Genomic DNA, 17,627 nt, shown 5'->3' with positions numbered 1-17,627 from the left:
CATGATAAGCCACATGAGAAAGGGACTGGAATTGCTCCTAAGTGTCTTCCTAAACACTCTGGAAATCATCCAGAACAGAGAATTCACATTAGAAATTTCAATATACATTGGACCTTTCTCAGTGAAAGGCAGTATACAGGAAAGGTTTCCTGTAATCACCGTTGAGGTACCTTGGCACAGGTTTGCAGGACAGCTTAGTAAATGTGTGATAAGGAATGCTTCAGGTAAGGATGCTGGCATATTGCAAATCTAGTAAGGACTGTTTACAGTCCCTGCCCACATCAGGCCTGACTCTTGCAAAGATTTCATGCTCAACTTGTACCCAGGTGTAAAAATGAAGATGTACTAACGAAAGTGTTACAGAGGGAGGTAGAAGCATTTTGAAAAAACATATACATATCTTCCAAACCAGCTTTTTTCCTGAACTTAGAAAAGATTGCCAGCAAAATTAAATTTACTGGAGAGCAGAGGGAGTTAAGGCCCAAAATGCAGTCAAGCAGCTCTAATCCCTAAACACTGGGATTATCTCATGACAGCTACACTCCAGCATCCATTCAATACCATTGTAAAATGTAGATCGACAGAATGCTTCAATGAGCTGGAACTCGTTTCCTCTAATTGCTTCTCTCACTTCACTTCTGGATGTTCCTCTGATCCTTTAGCCATAACATTTCAAAAGCACACACACACACACACACACACACACACACACACAGAGAGAGAGAGAGAGGGTCAAGTAATATCTGAGATGGGCAAATTAAATAACAGGTTTCCAGTCAACCAAAGCCACCTGCCCTTCTCTCTCACTTCATATGAAAACATAAGTTTTCCTTGAGTCACGAGACCAAGTCAGCTGAACAGGCCAATAATTTTTAAACACTTTCAATTGATGTGACCCCTGACATTTCCCAAAGAAGCAGAGCTTCCTGAGCAGCAAACCAAAAGCTGCTAATGATAGGCTTATTTTTCCTAGTGACCAGCTATAAGTCCTTCAGAAGCAGTCTTCAGGGAGCCACAGACCACACGCAGAAATCTTCAGTCAGGTCCATGTTTTCAAACACCACCAGTTCAACTTCAGTTTGGCTTCCCTAACACTAGCGCAGATGAGGCAATACTTTTTTTTACTGCTGCCTCATCTGCCTCTCCCTTGTGCTAGCAGTGTCCCACAACTATCAGACTAACTGTGGGAGACCCGCTGAAAGCCCTCAGTGCAGCCACAGAGCCAAGACAGCTGTTAAGCCTTCAGTGACCAGCGTGTCTTTGCAACAGCCATGAAAACAGAGGTGTGAATCCCAAATAAAAAAGGGAAAGGTGGAAGCCTGGCTAGATAGGCCATTGGGAGGAAAAGGTACACAGGGCATGCCTGAGGGACAGGCATTTTGGTCAAAACTCAGCTGTGACTGACCTCATCAGCTGGGTAGGCAACATTTTCAAGAAGGCAAGGGAGAACCCAGGATTTCTGTGAAATGACAGAGCCTTGATATTCCTAAATGGGAAATCTGGAGAAAAAAAAAATTCAGAAGTTCATACAGCTGCTACACATACACAGGAAACCATCTCCAGTAAAGCCAGACCTCTATTTAGCTTCCAACCGCACAACTCAGGCCATCAATTTTAAACACCAGCTTTTGAAATCCAAACAGAAATACTAACTGAGCCTGTAGGGGTACTAAAGCATCCAGAATACTTAACTTGGGCTCTCTATTTTCCTGAATGTGGCAGGAAAAGAGCCAACTTTAAAGTGCTCTCAACACCCCTATGATCCCAACTTTCAATCTGTTTGCCAGAAGCTTTCTTTGAACTGGAGATTTTCTAAATCTTCCCAGACTCTGTCAGGTAACACCCAAACAAAAATTCAAAAACCCAAAGGACAAAAGCAAACAAGAAAATAACAACAAGCTAAAAGGTGATTCACTATGCCTCAGCACATCAGCAGTAGTCTGTCCAAACAGCATTCCAGGAAACCTCATCCTGGATCAAGGCAGTGGTCAGCTTTTAAAAACTCAAACTTCTTTTTTTTTTTTCCAGAATATTTTGTATATCTTATATAGCTCAGCATCTCCTTACAAAGATGGCCATGACATGAATAATAAAGGGAGGAAAAGCTAACCTGAATGCACAGCTTTTCCACCATTTACTGGAACACGATGTTCTCTTTCATAAGACTTAAAATACAGATTTCAATAGGGGTCACCCACAGTACAAAAGCTGTTATTCACAGGCCCCTTCTTAATTATAGTCCTAGTCAGCACCATTACTTCTAAAATCCAAACCTGTCTTTGGAAGTTACTAGCAGATTTATTTTTTGTCCTCCTCTCAAGCCCCACAGATCAGCCATAGCTTGAACTGGGACACTGAGTGGAGCATACTGGTGCTCTTGTATTAAGTCTCGGGTATGTAGCTAGTGTGCCTCACTCAAGGTTAAACAGAGAGCCAGATTTCAGATCAAGAAGGAATTTTCTCCCCGGTCAAATTGGCAACAGCCACTGGATTCCTGCCCTCCCCTGCTGCATGAGCCATAACTCTCTTCCTAGGATCATCTAGGAATTTTTGCCCAACAAATCTCCTGCCACAGCAGACGTTATCATGAAGCATCAGCAACGCCCCAGCTCTCTTCCTTCTGTGGCGTGCTGGAGTTTACAGCTTCTGATCTTTTGTGCTGGAGGGATTCAGGCTGATAGAGGGTGTTAGAGTGCCTTCTGGCTCACAGCTGGAAGAGAAGGAGCACAGATTTTCTTGTGGACCAAAGACTTAACACCTATTACATCATTACTTAAAATCACAGGGGACTGATCTCAGCAACACAAGTCATCTTTATAAATCCTATACAGAAATGCCTGAAGCACCATGCCAAAGTCACCCATTGCTACCACCACAAACTTACATGGACTGGATAAGGCATACATCAAGAAAGTTCCATTAACTTTCTTCCCTGGCTGATCAGTCCTATTTATAGCTGCAGAAGAGTAATTTTGTCCCAAATACTCAGGGCTACTAAATACACAAGTCACTCTTGAAAAAGAAACAAGGGTCAGCTCTGTTCATATTTTGTCTCTAATTCCAGTTGCCTTCAGATATAATTTTAATTCACTAACAAGACTGGACCACATAAAAAGTTAAATCAAAATTCAGGTTGGGGACCAAAGGGTCACTTCATTAATTAACTGAGCCCCATGAAAAGCAACCAGAAGATATTTTAATAACAACTTTCTTCAGCAGTAAGGACGGAAACCTGACTGGTACACCTGTAGCACCTCAGTCAGGAAGAGGATGACAGCACCCCGGATTCCACCCTTCTTCTCTGCAGCTCCGAAGAGAAAGAAGAAACTCTTCCTAACTAAACAGAACATTTCTTTCTCCTCCTCCACTCCTCACATGATAGAAGACATGATTATTGCAACCGTACTTTCTCTTCAATCTGTGCAGCAGTCAACCTCTTCCGAAAAGCAGCAAAAGCAGCTGCATCAACAACCACATTTGGGTGCTGTTTCATGAGTGATTTAAGCCAATATAACTTCCCCCCGCCCTGTTAAGGACTGCTTTGACCCAGATCAGCAAGCTGATCCAAATGATTCAACATCCAACACAGCAAACAGAGAGCAAGCTAGTTCCTAGCTAGTATTTAAACAGTTAACAAGCAGCAGTACCTTTGGGGCCCCTTCATTTCCAAAACTTACAAACATACCCAAATACTTCCAGGAGATATTCCTGGCTGGTTTTACTTGATTTTTGCCACTTATGGACCAAAAGGAGCTAAAAAGCAGCAGCTTATTCTGGACCTCTTCCTCCCACGCCAAGATTAACAGAAATATGTCTCCAAAGCAGATAGCAGCCATGATCCGATTTGTCCCAATCCCAACTCAAGCAGCTTTACACCACCCTCCTAACAAGATCAGCGCTGACCAAACACCATTTATCCGGCCTGATCAGAGATGGATTAGATAATGAAACCCTAACTGCATAAGCTGTCTGAGCATGCTGGCCTGAGACAGTGAAAAACTAGAAGCCCAATAAACTTCTGGATTAGTTTAAGATTTAATGCATTCTGCCCCAAGTTCACAGGAACCAGCTACTATCTTGAGCATCTTCCTACAGCCTAGCCTTTATATTTCATTTTAACAGACAAAAAAAATACTCCATTATTTTTAAGGTTACATTATTATGTTCTATAGTTAGATGACTTATTTCAGCATTATAAACTGTGCTCATATCCTGAGCCATCAGTAGTACTTCAGGGCTGCACACAGAAGAAACTGTAGCAAGTATGGCAACCCAGGATTCCTCATAATCGGCCTAGAAACACAAAGTCATGAAGTTTACACTACTTACACTTAAGCCTAGAGAATTTGCTAAAAAAGAAACCCTTTTTCTAAAATAAGATACTTCAAAAGATTACACTATGTGAACAGAAATCCTCATGAAGGGCAACCTTATATTAAGTTTTGGCTTTTGGTTAAAAGGCTAGAAGTTTCTCAAATTATTAAAGAACACATCTTCCTAGTTAAGAAATTATTTGCAAGATTGGCTTCATATTTGGTATTTTGCATTTACAACCACATGAAGATTCTTCAGACAAATACACCACTCCCTTTAAGCCTAAAAAATGTCAAGTGAAACTTCTGGGGGGGGAGGGGGAAAGTGTTATAGCAAAACTTAGAGAAAAGATTTATATCATGCTAAAAATATCAAACAACTAGAATATGGAGCTCCTAGTTTGAAGGACAGATAGATGGAATATAAATAATTTTAAAACTAAACTCTACTAACTGCATTTCTCTAAGTACTTTTCCCCCAATACTCCTAGAATCGTAACTGTATGCCAGCTTACAATATGGAAAACCATAAACAACCCAACTCTCCGCTCAGATCCATAATTAATCCCTGCTACTAGTAACAGCATTATGCACTGTTGTGTGCACATACTGTGATAGTCCCATGGATGAATGCTCCAATCTCACTATCCTGTACTATTCACTGAACAGATAACAAAATGCTTTCCTGATTTAAATCTAAAGGCAAACCTTTTCTGTACTTAGAAATTGTAGTAGTTTACACAAAAAAAATCAAATTTTAAGATGGTTCAGTTAAACCAGTTTAAGTCCCTTTGCGGACAATTTTCAACTGATTTGCCACTGGCTTACATTGATACCAACCAGTTTAACCATTAGTTGTAGTTAAACTGACACATCTCACATAGCCACACAGGACCTATGACTCAGATCAACTCCTAAGACCTACAAGAATTTCCTATCACCACCACCACGTTGATACATTCATTCATAATTCTCTAACTATACACAATGCACAAGCATTTCTTCAATACTGGGCATCTTTGCCTTGCAATTATGCACATTGTCCAAGTCATACTTTACACCTATGCGTGGGAGAAGACACTATTTCAAGGAGTAAAAGAGCACAGTGTGCTTCTCACTGGCCATTATAAGAGCACGAGACACAGCATTCAGGTGTGAAGCTCCAACCCACGTCCAGTCCACACCATCAGACCAGGCAAAGAAGTGATTCTGTGAGGTGGAGAGAGCACCATGAAAGGCCGAACATAAACAGAAGCACAAACAAAACCCTCCTACTGTAAGACGTTAAAAAAGTCTTGAGCATGCAATCTGGGGACAGCCTAGAAAATAAAAAGGGAAAATAGTTGGCCAACAATTGGTATTTAGATCAGAAGAGCAACACATTACAGCGGACAGAATTCTCCCCTATGAACAGGATATATCGGCCCAAGCAGAAGTGAGAACAGAAACAAGTTTAGTTGAATAAATCACACCATTTTCAAAGAGCTCTAATATATTTGTTGCAAGAAAGGGAAGCAAAAAAGCACCAACTGAATTGCCATAATAAAATAACTACGCATAACATACAGGCAAACAAAAAATAGAAATATCTTTACCCCACTCGCTCCACAAATGCAAAAGCAAATGCACCTGGAAAAGGAAAGACCAATCCTTCAGCGATGATCAAAATGTATAAGCAAAAGAAGACAGGAGCTTAATTTCTTATCCAAAGCTGTCATTCTCTTCACCAAACTGGAAGACTCTCTCACATGCTGTCCTAAGATCCCTTTCCCTGTTCCCGAGAAGCACCTGAAATTATTTCTTATCATTTACAAACAAAGAATCAAAAGAGAATAGATAAATCATGATTGGCCTTTAATATGCTCCACATTATATATGTACCGTACACTGAATGTTTTCTTTCGCCACTCCTTTCCACAGCCTCTCAAGGCAGAGCTCTCAGTACTTCTGCAGAATCTAGAGCCACAGAGGAAATGCAGTGACAGGAGAGCTAAAGGCCTATTAAGCATCAAACAGGCCAGTCCCCTCACAAATTAAAACCGTACATTGCAATAACATGTGCTCAGCTGAATTCATAAAACTCACGCAGAGCTCTGTCTGTGCCAGAGAAGACATCAGATAAGAGACCTGATCCTCCTCATTAATTCACGTTATCCCTTGTGTTATCCGATACCTCTGCTCCATACACTAAATATCCCATCTCAACATGCTTTGTACTATACTCCCAACAAGCATTAGCCGGCCAACATGCATGTTTTCTCACTGTACTGGAAAAATTACGGGTAAGGGGGTAGCAATTAAATCCACAACAAATAACTCATCCCCAGTCTGGGACAATAGAGGCAGAGAGGAGTATCTGGTCACTCAGATTGAGAAACTTAAAAGATGTGGCAGACGGAAATATGCTAAAGGAGAGCAATTCCTTTAAAGGAGACGAGCAGCAAGAGATAGCAGCAATTCTACAGGATTTATTTTGTATCTTTAGGCACTATTATAGTTCTTGAGAATCAGGAAAGGGCTTCCCTAGGGGAAAAAAAGCAGGCACAGCTTGCGCAGACCGTTCCTTTAAAGGCAACGGACAAACTCCAAGAAAAAATAAAATAAAATAAAATAAAATAATAAAATAAAATAAAATAAAATAAAATAAAATCCTGTCCAAAACCTGCCGATCGTTTCTAGCTGCCAGCAGGAGCGGAGGGCCGGAGCGAGGGGCAGAGATGTCCCACCGGAGCGCCCCCCGCCATTGTATTTCCCGTTGCCCACAAACCCACCGCGTGTGTCCGGTGTCCGTGCGAGGGCCGCCCCGGGCAGCCCGCCCGCCCGCCGCCGGCTCGGCCCTGCCCTGCCCGCTACCTGCATGCCGCCGCCGTCGGCCTCCGCCTCCGTCCGCAGCCGCTTGCTGTGGCCGCCCTCGGCGCCGTCCCCGCCGGGCATGGGCTGCTCCAGCTCCGGCTCGCGCTTCACGCCGCGGGCAGCCCCGCCGCCGCCGCCGGCCAGGAGCTGCGGCTGCTGCTGCTGCTGCTGCTGCGGGGGCTGGCCGCCCTCCGCCATCCGCGCCGCCGGAGCCCCGGCCGCCCCCCCGCCGCCCCGCCGCGATCGCCTCGCTCTGTCACCACGACGCCCGGCCCCGCCGGCGGCGGCAGAGGAGGTGGAGGAGGAGGAGGAGGAGGAGGAGGAGGAGGCGGGCGAGCGCCGGCCCCGCTACCAGAGCTCCGGGCGCGGCGGGCTCCGACCCACCGGAGCGGCTCGGTCACGGGCTCGGCGACGGTCGGGGAGGGGCCGAAGCCCCTCGGCAATCTCCGGAAGCGGCCGCCGGGGCGCCGAAGCGGCGCGACCCCCGCTCGGCAACCTTCGGCGACGGGCGGGGCGGGGCCGCGGCGCGGGGCGGGGCCGCAGGGCGCCCGGGCCGCCGCCGCCGCCGCCGCCGCCGCCGCCGCCGCGCCGCACGGGGCGGCGGGGAAATGGCCGCCCGGCGCGGCGGGGCTGGCGTGGGTTTCCTCCCCCGCCCCGAGAGCCGCGGCCGCGAAGCCCCCGGTCCTTGCTCCGCGGCGGACGCGCGCAGCCGGAGGCAGCGCCCGCCCTGCCCCTCGCCTGCGGGGTCGCCGCCTCCGAGGCCTCCCAGCCGCCTCCGAGGCCTCCCCGCAGCCCCTGTCCGACCCCGGCCCCTCAGGCCGAGCTGGGACCGGCGCTGCCATCTGCCCTTGGTACGCCCTGCCGGCCCCTGCCTGCCTTGTGCCTTTCTGCGGGGCGCATGGCGTGGGCCCTTGGCTCCCGCATCCCCCTGCCCACCTGTAGGGAGGTTTCCTGGGAGCCGCTGACCCCTCCAGCGTCCCTGCTGGCGCCTATTCTGCCCCTCGCCACCTCCGTAGGACAGGCACGGTTGGGGTATCAGTGGAGATGGGGCTGCATAACACCGCGGGGATGGTCCCCTCGCACCAACAATTTCTGGTATGTCTCATCCCCTGGCCACTAGGCATAAGCTGAGCTGAAAGCAGGGTTTTGTCACGCTGTACGAGTATCTACGTGGGGAATCATCACAGGGCTTAAGGCACGCTGTACACAAAAGTGGTTTCATCTTTGTCTGCTCCTAAAGGAGCCTTGCGTAATAATAGGGTTGGGCCAGAGATGTTGCATTTTGGCTGATGAATCTTTGAACAGACCACAGGGGATGCTGGATCCTGTATAGCAGGGCTGTCGCTCAGGGCACGTGTCTTGTCTCCTGGATGTTTCTGGGCTTCCTCTGTGCCGTTCTGGGGAGCTCACTCTAGGGCACGTCACAGTGCTGGTATCTGATTTCCTCAGAAAGTGGCTGATCTGTTTTTATAACAGCCTCGGTGGGATTTTCCTGCATTTTTCCACATAATTCCTAACTCGTTCTCCCACAAATGACTTCCAACCAGATGTAGACATCAGTCTTTAAACCTGAAGCCTGTTCATCAGCTCTTTTATACTTTTCCATGTGTTTGATCTTGCGAACCAAATTTCAAATCCTTAGCATGAATGTGAAGTTGATTTTACTACACTGCTGCTGTCTGGTAGCACCAAGGACAATGTCTGTTCTAGAAAAAGGAAAACACAAGCAGCTTCTGCTGTCCCGAAACTAGTTTGGAGGCCTTGGTGATTTGATGGAGAACTAATCTGCAGATCCTAATACAAAGGTACAGTTGGTTTTATTATGGCATGGGAATGGGTATTCTTCCTCTGACGGTCAACACTTGAGGGGAAAAGGAGAAAACCAGGAATGGAGGTGGTCAATGTATTTCAACACACATGGCAAGGAACTCTTATTGACTTTTCAGATACCACCATATGTGTTGGAGCCAGCGGAACAATTAGATTCTCTTGGTGTATTTTTACTCATCTGCTGATCTTCATGAAATGATGAACCTTTGATTTTGAATGACAGTTACAATACTTGACTCCAGTCTTCCCATACACCACATTCTTCCTGATCCAAAAATAGTTCTCAAGGCCACGTTAAAAACTATTTTAAGTGGTATGTTTTTGCTGTGAGGTGCCAGCTTGTCTCTTCCGGTGACAGGGAAATCTCTTTTTTTCAAAATGGTTACAAATCCCCATGGAGTGGCAGGCACTCAGAGGACAATTACATGCAGTTTTTGTCTGCTCGCCCACCAAGGGTAAACACACGTCTCACTCATCTTGACTGGGTTTGATAAAATGAGCCAGACTGTCAAGCAACATTGAATGAATATGTTCACTCCATCCTTAGCTGAAGAAGCTAAGATTCTCATGACTAGGGTGCTACTCATTCAACAGAAAGTTTTTCTGTATTTCTCTTCATCTGCATGCACCTTCCATAACTAATATTTTAATGGGGGGTTCTAGATGAAGATTACTGATTAAGATACTGTCTATCAGACACTGCAGAATGCTTCAGCTACATTTTTAAGGGAGCCAGCCTGAAGAAAAGTTAGGAGTAAACTCTCCCTCTGTCATGTATGTGTCTGCCTGATACTCCCCTTGAGGAGTATCAAAAGAAAGAGTTCTACGGTGTCCAGCCTCCATTTTTCTCTTTATCTTCCCCTAATCCCATTTCCACCAACTCCTGCCATACAGATGCCAAAGCTGATGATGATTTCCCCTCACACCCCATGCTCACATGGCCTGCTCTGCGGAAGAGCGCCCAGGAGAGCGTGCAATGCATAGGCAGGGCCTTTGGTCAGGCATCTTTGGCTGGCTGTGGTTGGCAGCGTGCAAGTGAAGGAGTCCAGGACAACTGCATAGCACAGAGTGCCCTCAGCCTGAAAAAGCTAAGGCAAGGTACTGTGCCCTAACTACTGCTGTGACCTGCAGTTACCACTGGTATGCTGAATGCTGTCATCTGCTTTCTGTCATTATTGTAGTGATATTTGGTATTATTGTTTCTCTGGCTTTTTCCATTTGCATTTAAAAAAGATTAATGAATTAATCTTCACAGTATGCTTGTGGGATAGATATTGTCTCCATTTAATGGAAGAGGTATAAGGCATTCCTGAAGTCACAAAAAAGCTTTTGAGCTGGGACTACAATCTTAATCCTTTGATTTCCTTTCACACAACCCAGCTGCCTTTTAGGTATTTGTATGTGACATCTGAGACATACTAAACAGACAGCTGACTCTTCTGTTAACCCTTTCAGTGCTCTGCAGCACTATTGCCTGACTCCTACATGCCATTATTTTATGCACAAGTTTGTGGAGCACTCAACAATGCTTTGTTTCTCAACAAATTAAAACGAGGCAGCTATATTAAATGTTATCCTTACAGAGCACACTCAAAAACTGGTGTGAAGAATCTATCTTTCTGAATAAATTCACATCATTTTAGAGTAAAGTTTATTTTTTCTTTTTCCCAGAAAGGCACCCTATGAAGGGGCTTGAAGGAATATGTTCTGGTGCTCCCACTGGACTGGAGATCAGGTGGCATCGGGACACTGAGTGTGAAAGGTCTGTAGAAGTGCAGAGAATTGGATCTCGGTACATGCTCTGGTGGAGCAGAGGCAATGACTCATGCAAGCTCTAAGGCATGGGCATGAAATGAGGCACAAACTCAGCTATTAGTCTTTGACCCAAAGGCATAGAAATCATTAGGAGACAGTTCAAAGCAAATCTCTTCCCTCTACCACCCCAACAGAGAAGGGTTTCTTGCTGCTTCCATTGTCTACACCTGTTGACCTCACCAGCTCCTCTCGCCCTCTCAGCCTCCTGCAGCTTTCCCCTCTCCTTCCCAGGGGATTTTGTCTCTCTGCCAAGTGGGTCAGTGGAGATTTAATGGTTTGCCCAGCCCCATTCATTTCTGCTGCTTATGTCCTGCCAGCCAAGATCTTGGAGCCAAATGTTCTTCCTCCTGACAACAATACTCCCAAAGGTAGTGAAGAGCAGCTGAGGTAAAGTTTCTGCCTGTACTTTGGTCCCAGTTTCACAGGAAATGGTGATACAGCTTTCCATAGTGACAAGCATGGGTAAATGTTTCTCCTCGCTTATTTATAGCTGGCTCTTCAGAACAAAGTTTTATTAACACAAGTTGCCTTTTTTTATCACAGGTTAGCACATAGCCAAAAATATATAACGTAAGTCAACAAAATTCAAAGTTTTTGTCATCTGACTTAAACCGTCTGTATGAAGGAAGCCAGTCCTCAAGCAGTGGCAGGAGGCCAATATTGATATGTTACTGTGACGCAACAGTGCTGGCAGTTGTCAGTCAGCAGGTCAACACCCACAGTGCACCCGGTCTTTTGCCAGGGCTTCCTCTTGCAGTGAGGACACCAGCCTTCAGCAAACACCACCGAGCACCTTGATGCTCCAGCGATGTAGCAATGGAGACAGCTGCGAACCACCAAAGAGCTCCTAGCAAAACTTCCCTGTGTAGCCATGCCTTGTTATTTTCCTACCTGCTTCGAACCTCACTGAAGTGCAATTATCATTGCTGCTAATTACCAATAGGCCTGTGCTTCTGTGGGGTATCATCATGTACAGAAGCTGTATTGTTTCAAGTATACCGATGCTGCTAAAGCTATACGACACCTGCAGTGCAGATGCAGTTATCTGCATACATGCAGTTAGCATAAAGATGCCTTCTGCCTGCACTGCTTATGCCTGTAAGGGCAGGGAATAAAGTAGGTCTTTCAGCACTCCTAATATGAAGGGACCTTATAACTAGTTCTGCAAAGGAACTACACTCTCCAAAACAAATGATAATAGATAACTGTGCAAAGACCTTGTCTGGGAAACAAAAGGTCTTTTGCTTTCATGTTGAGAAAATGGGGCTGACCAGCTCAAGATAAATAGTGTGAACCATAGAGGTGCCACAAAGAGTGCATGGGTATGGAGACGAGAAAAACATTGGTTCTCCCCCACTTTCTGGATGCCAGAGACCAAGGAGCAGATAAGTACCTGGCATTTATTTCCCTCAGCTACCTCTCGAAAGTAAACCAGAGGTTAATGGAGGCTTGAGTTTACGTCGATGGGCCAGTAGCGTTGGCTATTGATGCAATGCTTTGGTAGGCTGATTGAAGCCACAGTCCCTGCATATGTGTGTCACTGGCTGTATCTTTCAAGTACCTCAAAGCTGTATCACCCTCTCCTCTCTCAGACCAGAGCCTGTAAGATCTGAGTGGCTGTTACATTATTATTCAGGGTGTCAGTCTACATCGGCTCACAGGCAAACAGACAGTACTAATCATTATTTGCAATTGCTTGTTTCCAAATATGCTGGAGGCTGTGCAGCTAAAGAAGGGCAAATGCCCAGCCTGAGACAGCTTTCATTCCCAATGTAACAGGCAGACAAAGCAAAAAGACAAAGCAAAACACCCACTGTCATGACTGGCCACATCATGAGAACAGAATGGTTTTGATCCTGTAACTTATGCTTGTTTTCAGTGAAGCACCCTGTCTATTAGAGCTCCTTAACTACAGCTCAGTTTACTACATGGCTGATTTCTTGAGTCAAGGCTGATTCTTTTTCACTAATCAGTTTATTGAAAGGTATCTCAAAGTGTATTGTTATTCACAGAATGCCAAAATAAGCTGGTCCTTAACATAACTAGCAACAGGAGAGATTCCCTCGTGCAGAGGAAAGCTTGCGTGTGTTTTCTGCAGCAAGTCCTGTATCACCTTTCACTTCTGTGACTTATGCAGGGATAAAGAATGGGTGTGCGGTTGAAGCAGGCCCACACCCTGATGTTTCCCAGCTGTTAGAGCCTTCCCTTCAGACTGCAGCCATCGTGCAAATTACAACAGCATGAATTATGCCTCAGGATCCAAGCCACAGGAGTGTCTCCAGGATTGCTCCAGCTTTCTGCTATTCCAAATATTTTGCAGGCCCCTCCTCTTCTGCTGCTAAAGTTTTAGCTCTTTGTGTACTCCACACTCTCATCGTTTTCCAGTTCCATTCCTCATATTTTCCTTGGCCTCAACTTCCAACTGAAATTTCCACGTGGCCAGTTGAAGTTATTCAACTTTCCAGGTCATGCCACATACATTATAGATGACTCCGCCTGCTGGCTACTTAGTAGTCCAGCATTCATATCAGATGTGTAATACTACTTACTCATATAAATATGATTACAAAACATACCCTTAGATTGAACGTTTTCTGTAACAGATTATTAGTTTTCCTCTGTACAGAAAAGTACTATGGGTATTTGTGATAGTGTCATACCAATGTTATACTGACATACCAATAAGCCCTTCCACTCTGGTTTTATCCTTTCACAAGATTATTTGTTGCTGGTACGAAACACGTTTCAAATAAGATTTGAAAACACATATTTTTTTAAAGTGGTTTCTCAACGCTAGGAGTAGCTACTGCCTCTTTGGCTTCAAATCCAAATTAGAAAATATCAATAAAACCCAACAAATACTCTTCATACAAGCCGGGAGGATATTTTCAAAGACAGGCAAAACCCACTTTGTAAAGAAAATCCCCCATACATGGTAAATGTGCATAAATACTAGGAGTTCACATAAAAACCTGATACATGCATGAACACAGAGCCAGCTGAGTCAAGTGCATTGACTCTGTCACAAGTGCCACAGAAATCCTTTGTTGTATATCAGCATGATATTTAAGCACTTGCTTAGTTTTAAGCATAAGAAATACCATTGCCATCAGTGTGATTATTGGCATGCTTCTGGACCAGGCAAATGCTTTGGTATTGGGCTGAATCAGGGCCATGCTTTGTGTGCATGGTCAGAACGACTGTGTAACTTGCAGGCAGGAAAGCTGCATACATCTGTCTCAGAATATGTGGATCTGGTCTGCCAATTGCCAGTGCTCTCCTATCTCCAAGAAATGAAATTATTTCAAATGCAATTTATAGCCCCCACTGCAAAAGTCTAACCCTCTGCCCCTGAATTATAGAAAATCCAGACAACACATAGTCCACTACAGGAAATATAAACGCCTAATGCAATTTTATAGGCAGCTGAAGGGTGCCAAGTTTGCTAGCCCAGACAATAGGTTGCAGATTTCTCAGTGGAAAACAAAAAAAAGGGGGTGGGAAGAGGGCTGGACTGCAGCTCTTCTTGGTGCTTCTCAAGCCTTGGGAACTCCAGCTGCGGCTGCTGGGAAGAAGGGGCCACTGATCTAGCAGTCTGTAGCAATCAGAAACGCAGCCATATTTAGTCATGTTTTCCAGCCCCTTCTCCTGTTCCTGCCTGCTGAACAGCCGTTTGGAAGGCGAGCAGGGCTACAAATTCAAACCAAAATAAAACATTATCATCCCATGCAAAACTCAGAAGGGGCTATCCACAGACCTGCAAGGCCAATGACAAAACTGTGGTGGAATCCCTGACTGAGTGACGCTGAAGCTGGCCGGAGATATGAGCCATGCGGGTAGGGGCCAAGTGTCCCAGAAATTTTCTGTATGACTCAGGATTACCGCTGCTGTGCTGATCCCACTCCCTCCAGAGGCTTGCCTCAGACTTTATTAATACCACTTATCTTCTCACAAGTTACGCTTAGATGGAGTTAAGGTGGGGAGGGTAACTTGGATTAAATAGGGAATGGGAAAATTGCAATAGTCTCCCAAGTATGTGCTATAAATTCAAGCAATTTAGGGTGGAGTGGAAAGCTGGAAACAATCTGAATATATTCTTCAGCAGTGGAAATGCACAGGTAAGGCACCTAAATAAATATAATTGCAATACCAGGCAATAACCATCTCATCCTGAACGAGTCAATTTAGTTTTATCACCCAGACTCACACTGATTTTTAAAGATACAGGATTTTTTTTTCTCCTCCTAATTTCCATTCTCTGGCCATCAGCTTGTTTGGGTGTCTCAGCTGTACATCTCTTACCTTTGTACACTTGTGTTTCCTTTATATTTGACCTCAATGCTGTGTTTCCTCAGTTTGCAGTATTTGTTTGGAGGTTAATTACAATATCCATGTAGTGGACTTTGCCCTGAATAATATGCATGCTCTGTTTAATGCAAACTTGCGCACACACACATATAAAGTTAAATATATCTATGTGCACACACAAACACACGGAGATATGTATGGGTTTAAAAAAGCCTCAAGACCTGCCTTCCTGACTCAGCACTGCTCATTTCCCCTTCCAGCAGCACTCGGCTACTTCTTGTGCACCGGCTGTTCGCCTATCACCAGTGCCTCTCCCCGGCTGCCAGGGCCTCCGCTGCCCAGTGTGGCAAAGGCAAGAGCCCCTCCACCTGGAGAGGGATGCTTTGGCCCTCTACTGCCACCGGGGCTCCTGCTCCTGGGAGGTCACTGGAGATTTCACAGGCACTTCCTCAACTTGCGCCCTCCTCCGTGGCTCCCTGCTGGCCAGGAGCGATGGAAACCCAAGCCTGGATGTGTGGGCGGGTGGGTGGTGTCCATCCACTGCAACCATCCTCGCCTCTGTTCCAGCACGACACTGGCTCTCAGAGGTTGGATCCCCCTCCCCCTGCATCTCTCACCCCTCTGTTTTCATTGTTTTTCTTTCCTCCCCTTTCCTGCAGCAGGAACTTTCCCTTGGGAGCCATTAGTAGGGAAAGGGATATGAGGAGAGCAAGAGAGGTTCATGAGCAGACACAAATTTACCCTTTGACTGCCAAAAACTTGTCAAATGCTCCAGAGCTGCTGGGAGCAAGAGCCTACAAGCTGAGGGCTCAGTGCCCTGCCTCCCGCTCAACCCTTCTCTTTCCAGGCATCCACTGTAATTACAAAAATCACAAACTCACTGTCCTTCAGCAGCCTGCTTACACTGCCAATGACTCACCCCAATCCCCGGCAGCAAATGAGGCTCCTCATAAATATACACTCTGACCCCTGTTTTTCCCTCTGTGGAAGACATGTCATTTTAGCCCTATTTGCCTTCAGCCCACATGTGGCTTTCAGGAAATGTTGACTCATGGAGCTGAGGCTATTTAAATATAAGCTGAGACGAGTGCCGTGTCTTCAAGGAGTTTCTCAGTCCACCGTGCAGGCTGGAACAATCCTTTCCAGGGCATTCTTGCAAGGCCTGAGGCAGCTTGTTGTCAAAAAAGAGAAGGAACAACTGCTCTGTCTTTCCTTTATAAATACTTGGATTTAATCTTTACATAGGAGACATCTATTTTAAGGTTGGAAAGGCCTTGCTGGGTCACTGAGCCCAGACCCCTGCTATCGCAAACATCACATCAGATAATCCCTTTCATAAATTGCTCAAGCTCCAGCTAAAACACTGTTAACAATTTTCTGCTTCCTCTCCTCCTGCAGGGAGAGTGTTTTAGAATTTTTTTAATGATGTGCTCCACTTAATATAAAGCTGTTATTTTCATTTAGTTGCTTGATTTTGAAGGAAAAAAAGCTAATGTTATGAGATCCATGACAAAATGTCAGCTTAGGTATTAAGGTAACATGAACACCATTGCCACCAAGACAGTCAGTAAAAGGAAAAAAAAAATGTATCAGGTAAAATAGACTTCACGCATGTGCTTTAGCAATCGTGGACTGGTTCATCTGCAAAGGATCCCAAACCCTCAGGAACCACCTTCTGCTTCAACATGTACCCACTGATCATCCCAGGACAGGCAAATACCTACTGCACTTCCTCCGTGCATCTAACCACAGCACACACATCCAGATTATAATCAAGCTAAGTAGGCATCATAATCAACATAGGTAATCTTGCCTGACTGTAATTCAGAAATAAATCGGATAACCCCACCTTGAACTGTTGTATCCTTGATAATTCATCCCCTTCTTCCAGCTTTCAACCCACAAGAAACTCTACAGCCAAATCCATTCTGCACAAGTTTTATATGATACTGAATTTTTAAATACATCCCAATCTATCAGTCACAGCTGGCATTCTCCATCCACAATTTTTACTTCGTCCTCTTGGACTGTAATTTAGCAGTAAAACCCTACCAGATCCATGTGTCCCAAAACTTTGTCTGACAGCTTCTTTATAAGCGTATGTCCCATTGCAGACGTGGGTTTGAGCATCCTCTAATGGCAGGTTTTATATTTTCACTGCTAGTCTTTCTCCTGTCAATATTTCTCTCATTTTTTTGCAAGGGACTGGAATTCAAATTGCAGAGCAGTAATTAAAAATACATAAAATAATGAAATATTTAAAAATAATTAATAATGTAATTAAAATAAGTAAACTTATTTTCTGTGAAATATTGTATTATGACTGGCTTGCTCTGGTGTTAAAGCATTTGCTTGGTAGTTCAGAGAGGAGAGGAGATGGAAAAAAAGAAAAAAGGAAAAATTTTTAAAAAGGAAAAAGGACAGAAGAGAAAATACAGTATTTTGTCTATTCAATCCTCAGCAAAACCAGAATGCAGTGACTTCAAAACCACATGAGACCAATCAATA

General features: G+C 45.0%; 1 protein-coding gene across 6 annotated transcripts in view; it reads right to left on the bottom strand.

The window, feature by feature from the left end:
* Positions 1–7,659, bottom strand: part of RBFOX2 (RNA binding fox-1 homolog 2) — a 177,626-nt gene extending 169,967 nt beyond the window's left edge. For 2 of the 6 annotated variants that reach the window (XM_026117967.2, XM_064513137.1), the window contains exon 1: positions 7,167–7,658. In XM_026117967.2, the coding sequence (XP_025973752.2) occupies positions 7,167–7,364 (198 nt within the window). In that variant the 5' untranslated portion in view covers positions 7,365–7,658. Of the gene's footprint in view, positions 1–7,166 lie in introns of all 6 variants that reach the window. The other 4 variants (XM_026117968.2, XM_026117971.2, XM_064513143.1 and 1 more) reach the window with 3 other exon arrangements.
* Between the last annotated feature and the right edge of the window lie 9,968 nt (positions 7,660–17,627).

The sequence above is a fragment of the Dromaius novaehollandiae genome, chromosome 1 (genome assembly GCF_036370855.1).
Source record: "Dromaius novaehollandiae isolate bDroNov1 chromosome 1, bDroNov1.hap1, whole genome shotgun sequence".
Classification (NCBI taxonomy): domain Eukaryota; kingdom Metazoa; phylum Chordata; class Aves; order Casuariiformes; family Dromaiidae; genus Dromaius; species Dromaius novaehollandiae.
Note: the sequence above shows the minus strand (reverse complement) of the source record. Positions and strands in the feature narration are given on the sequence as shown.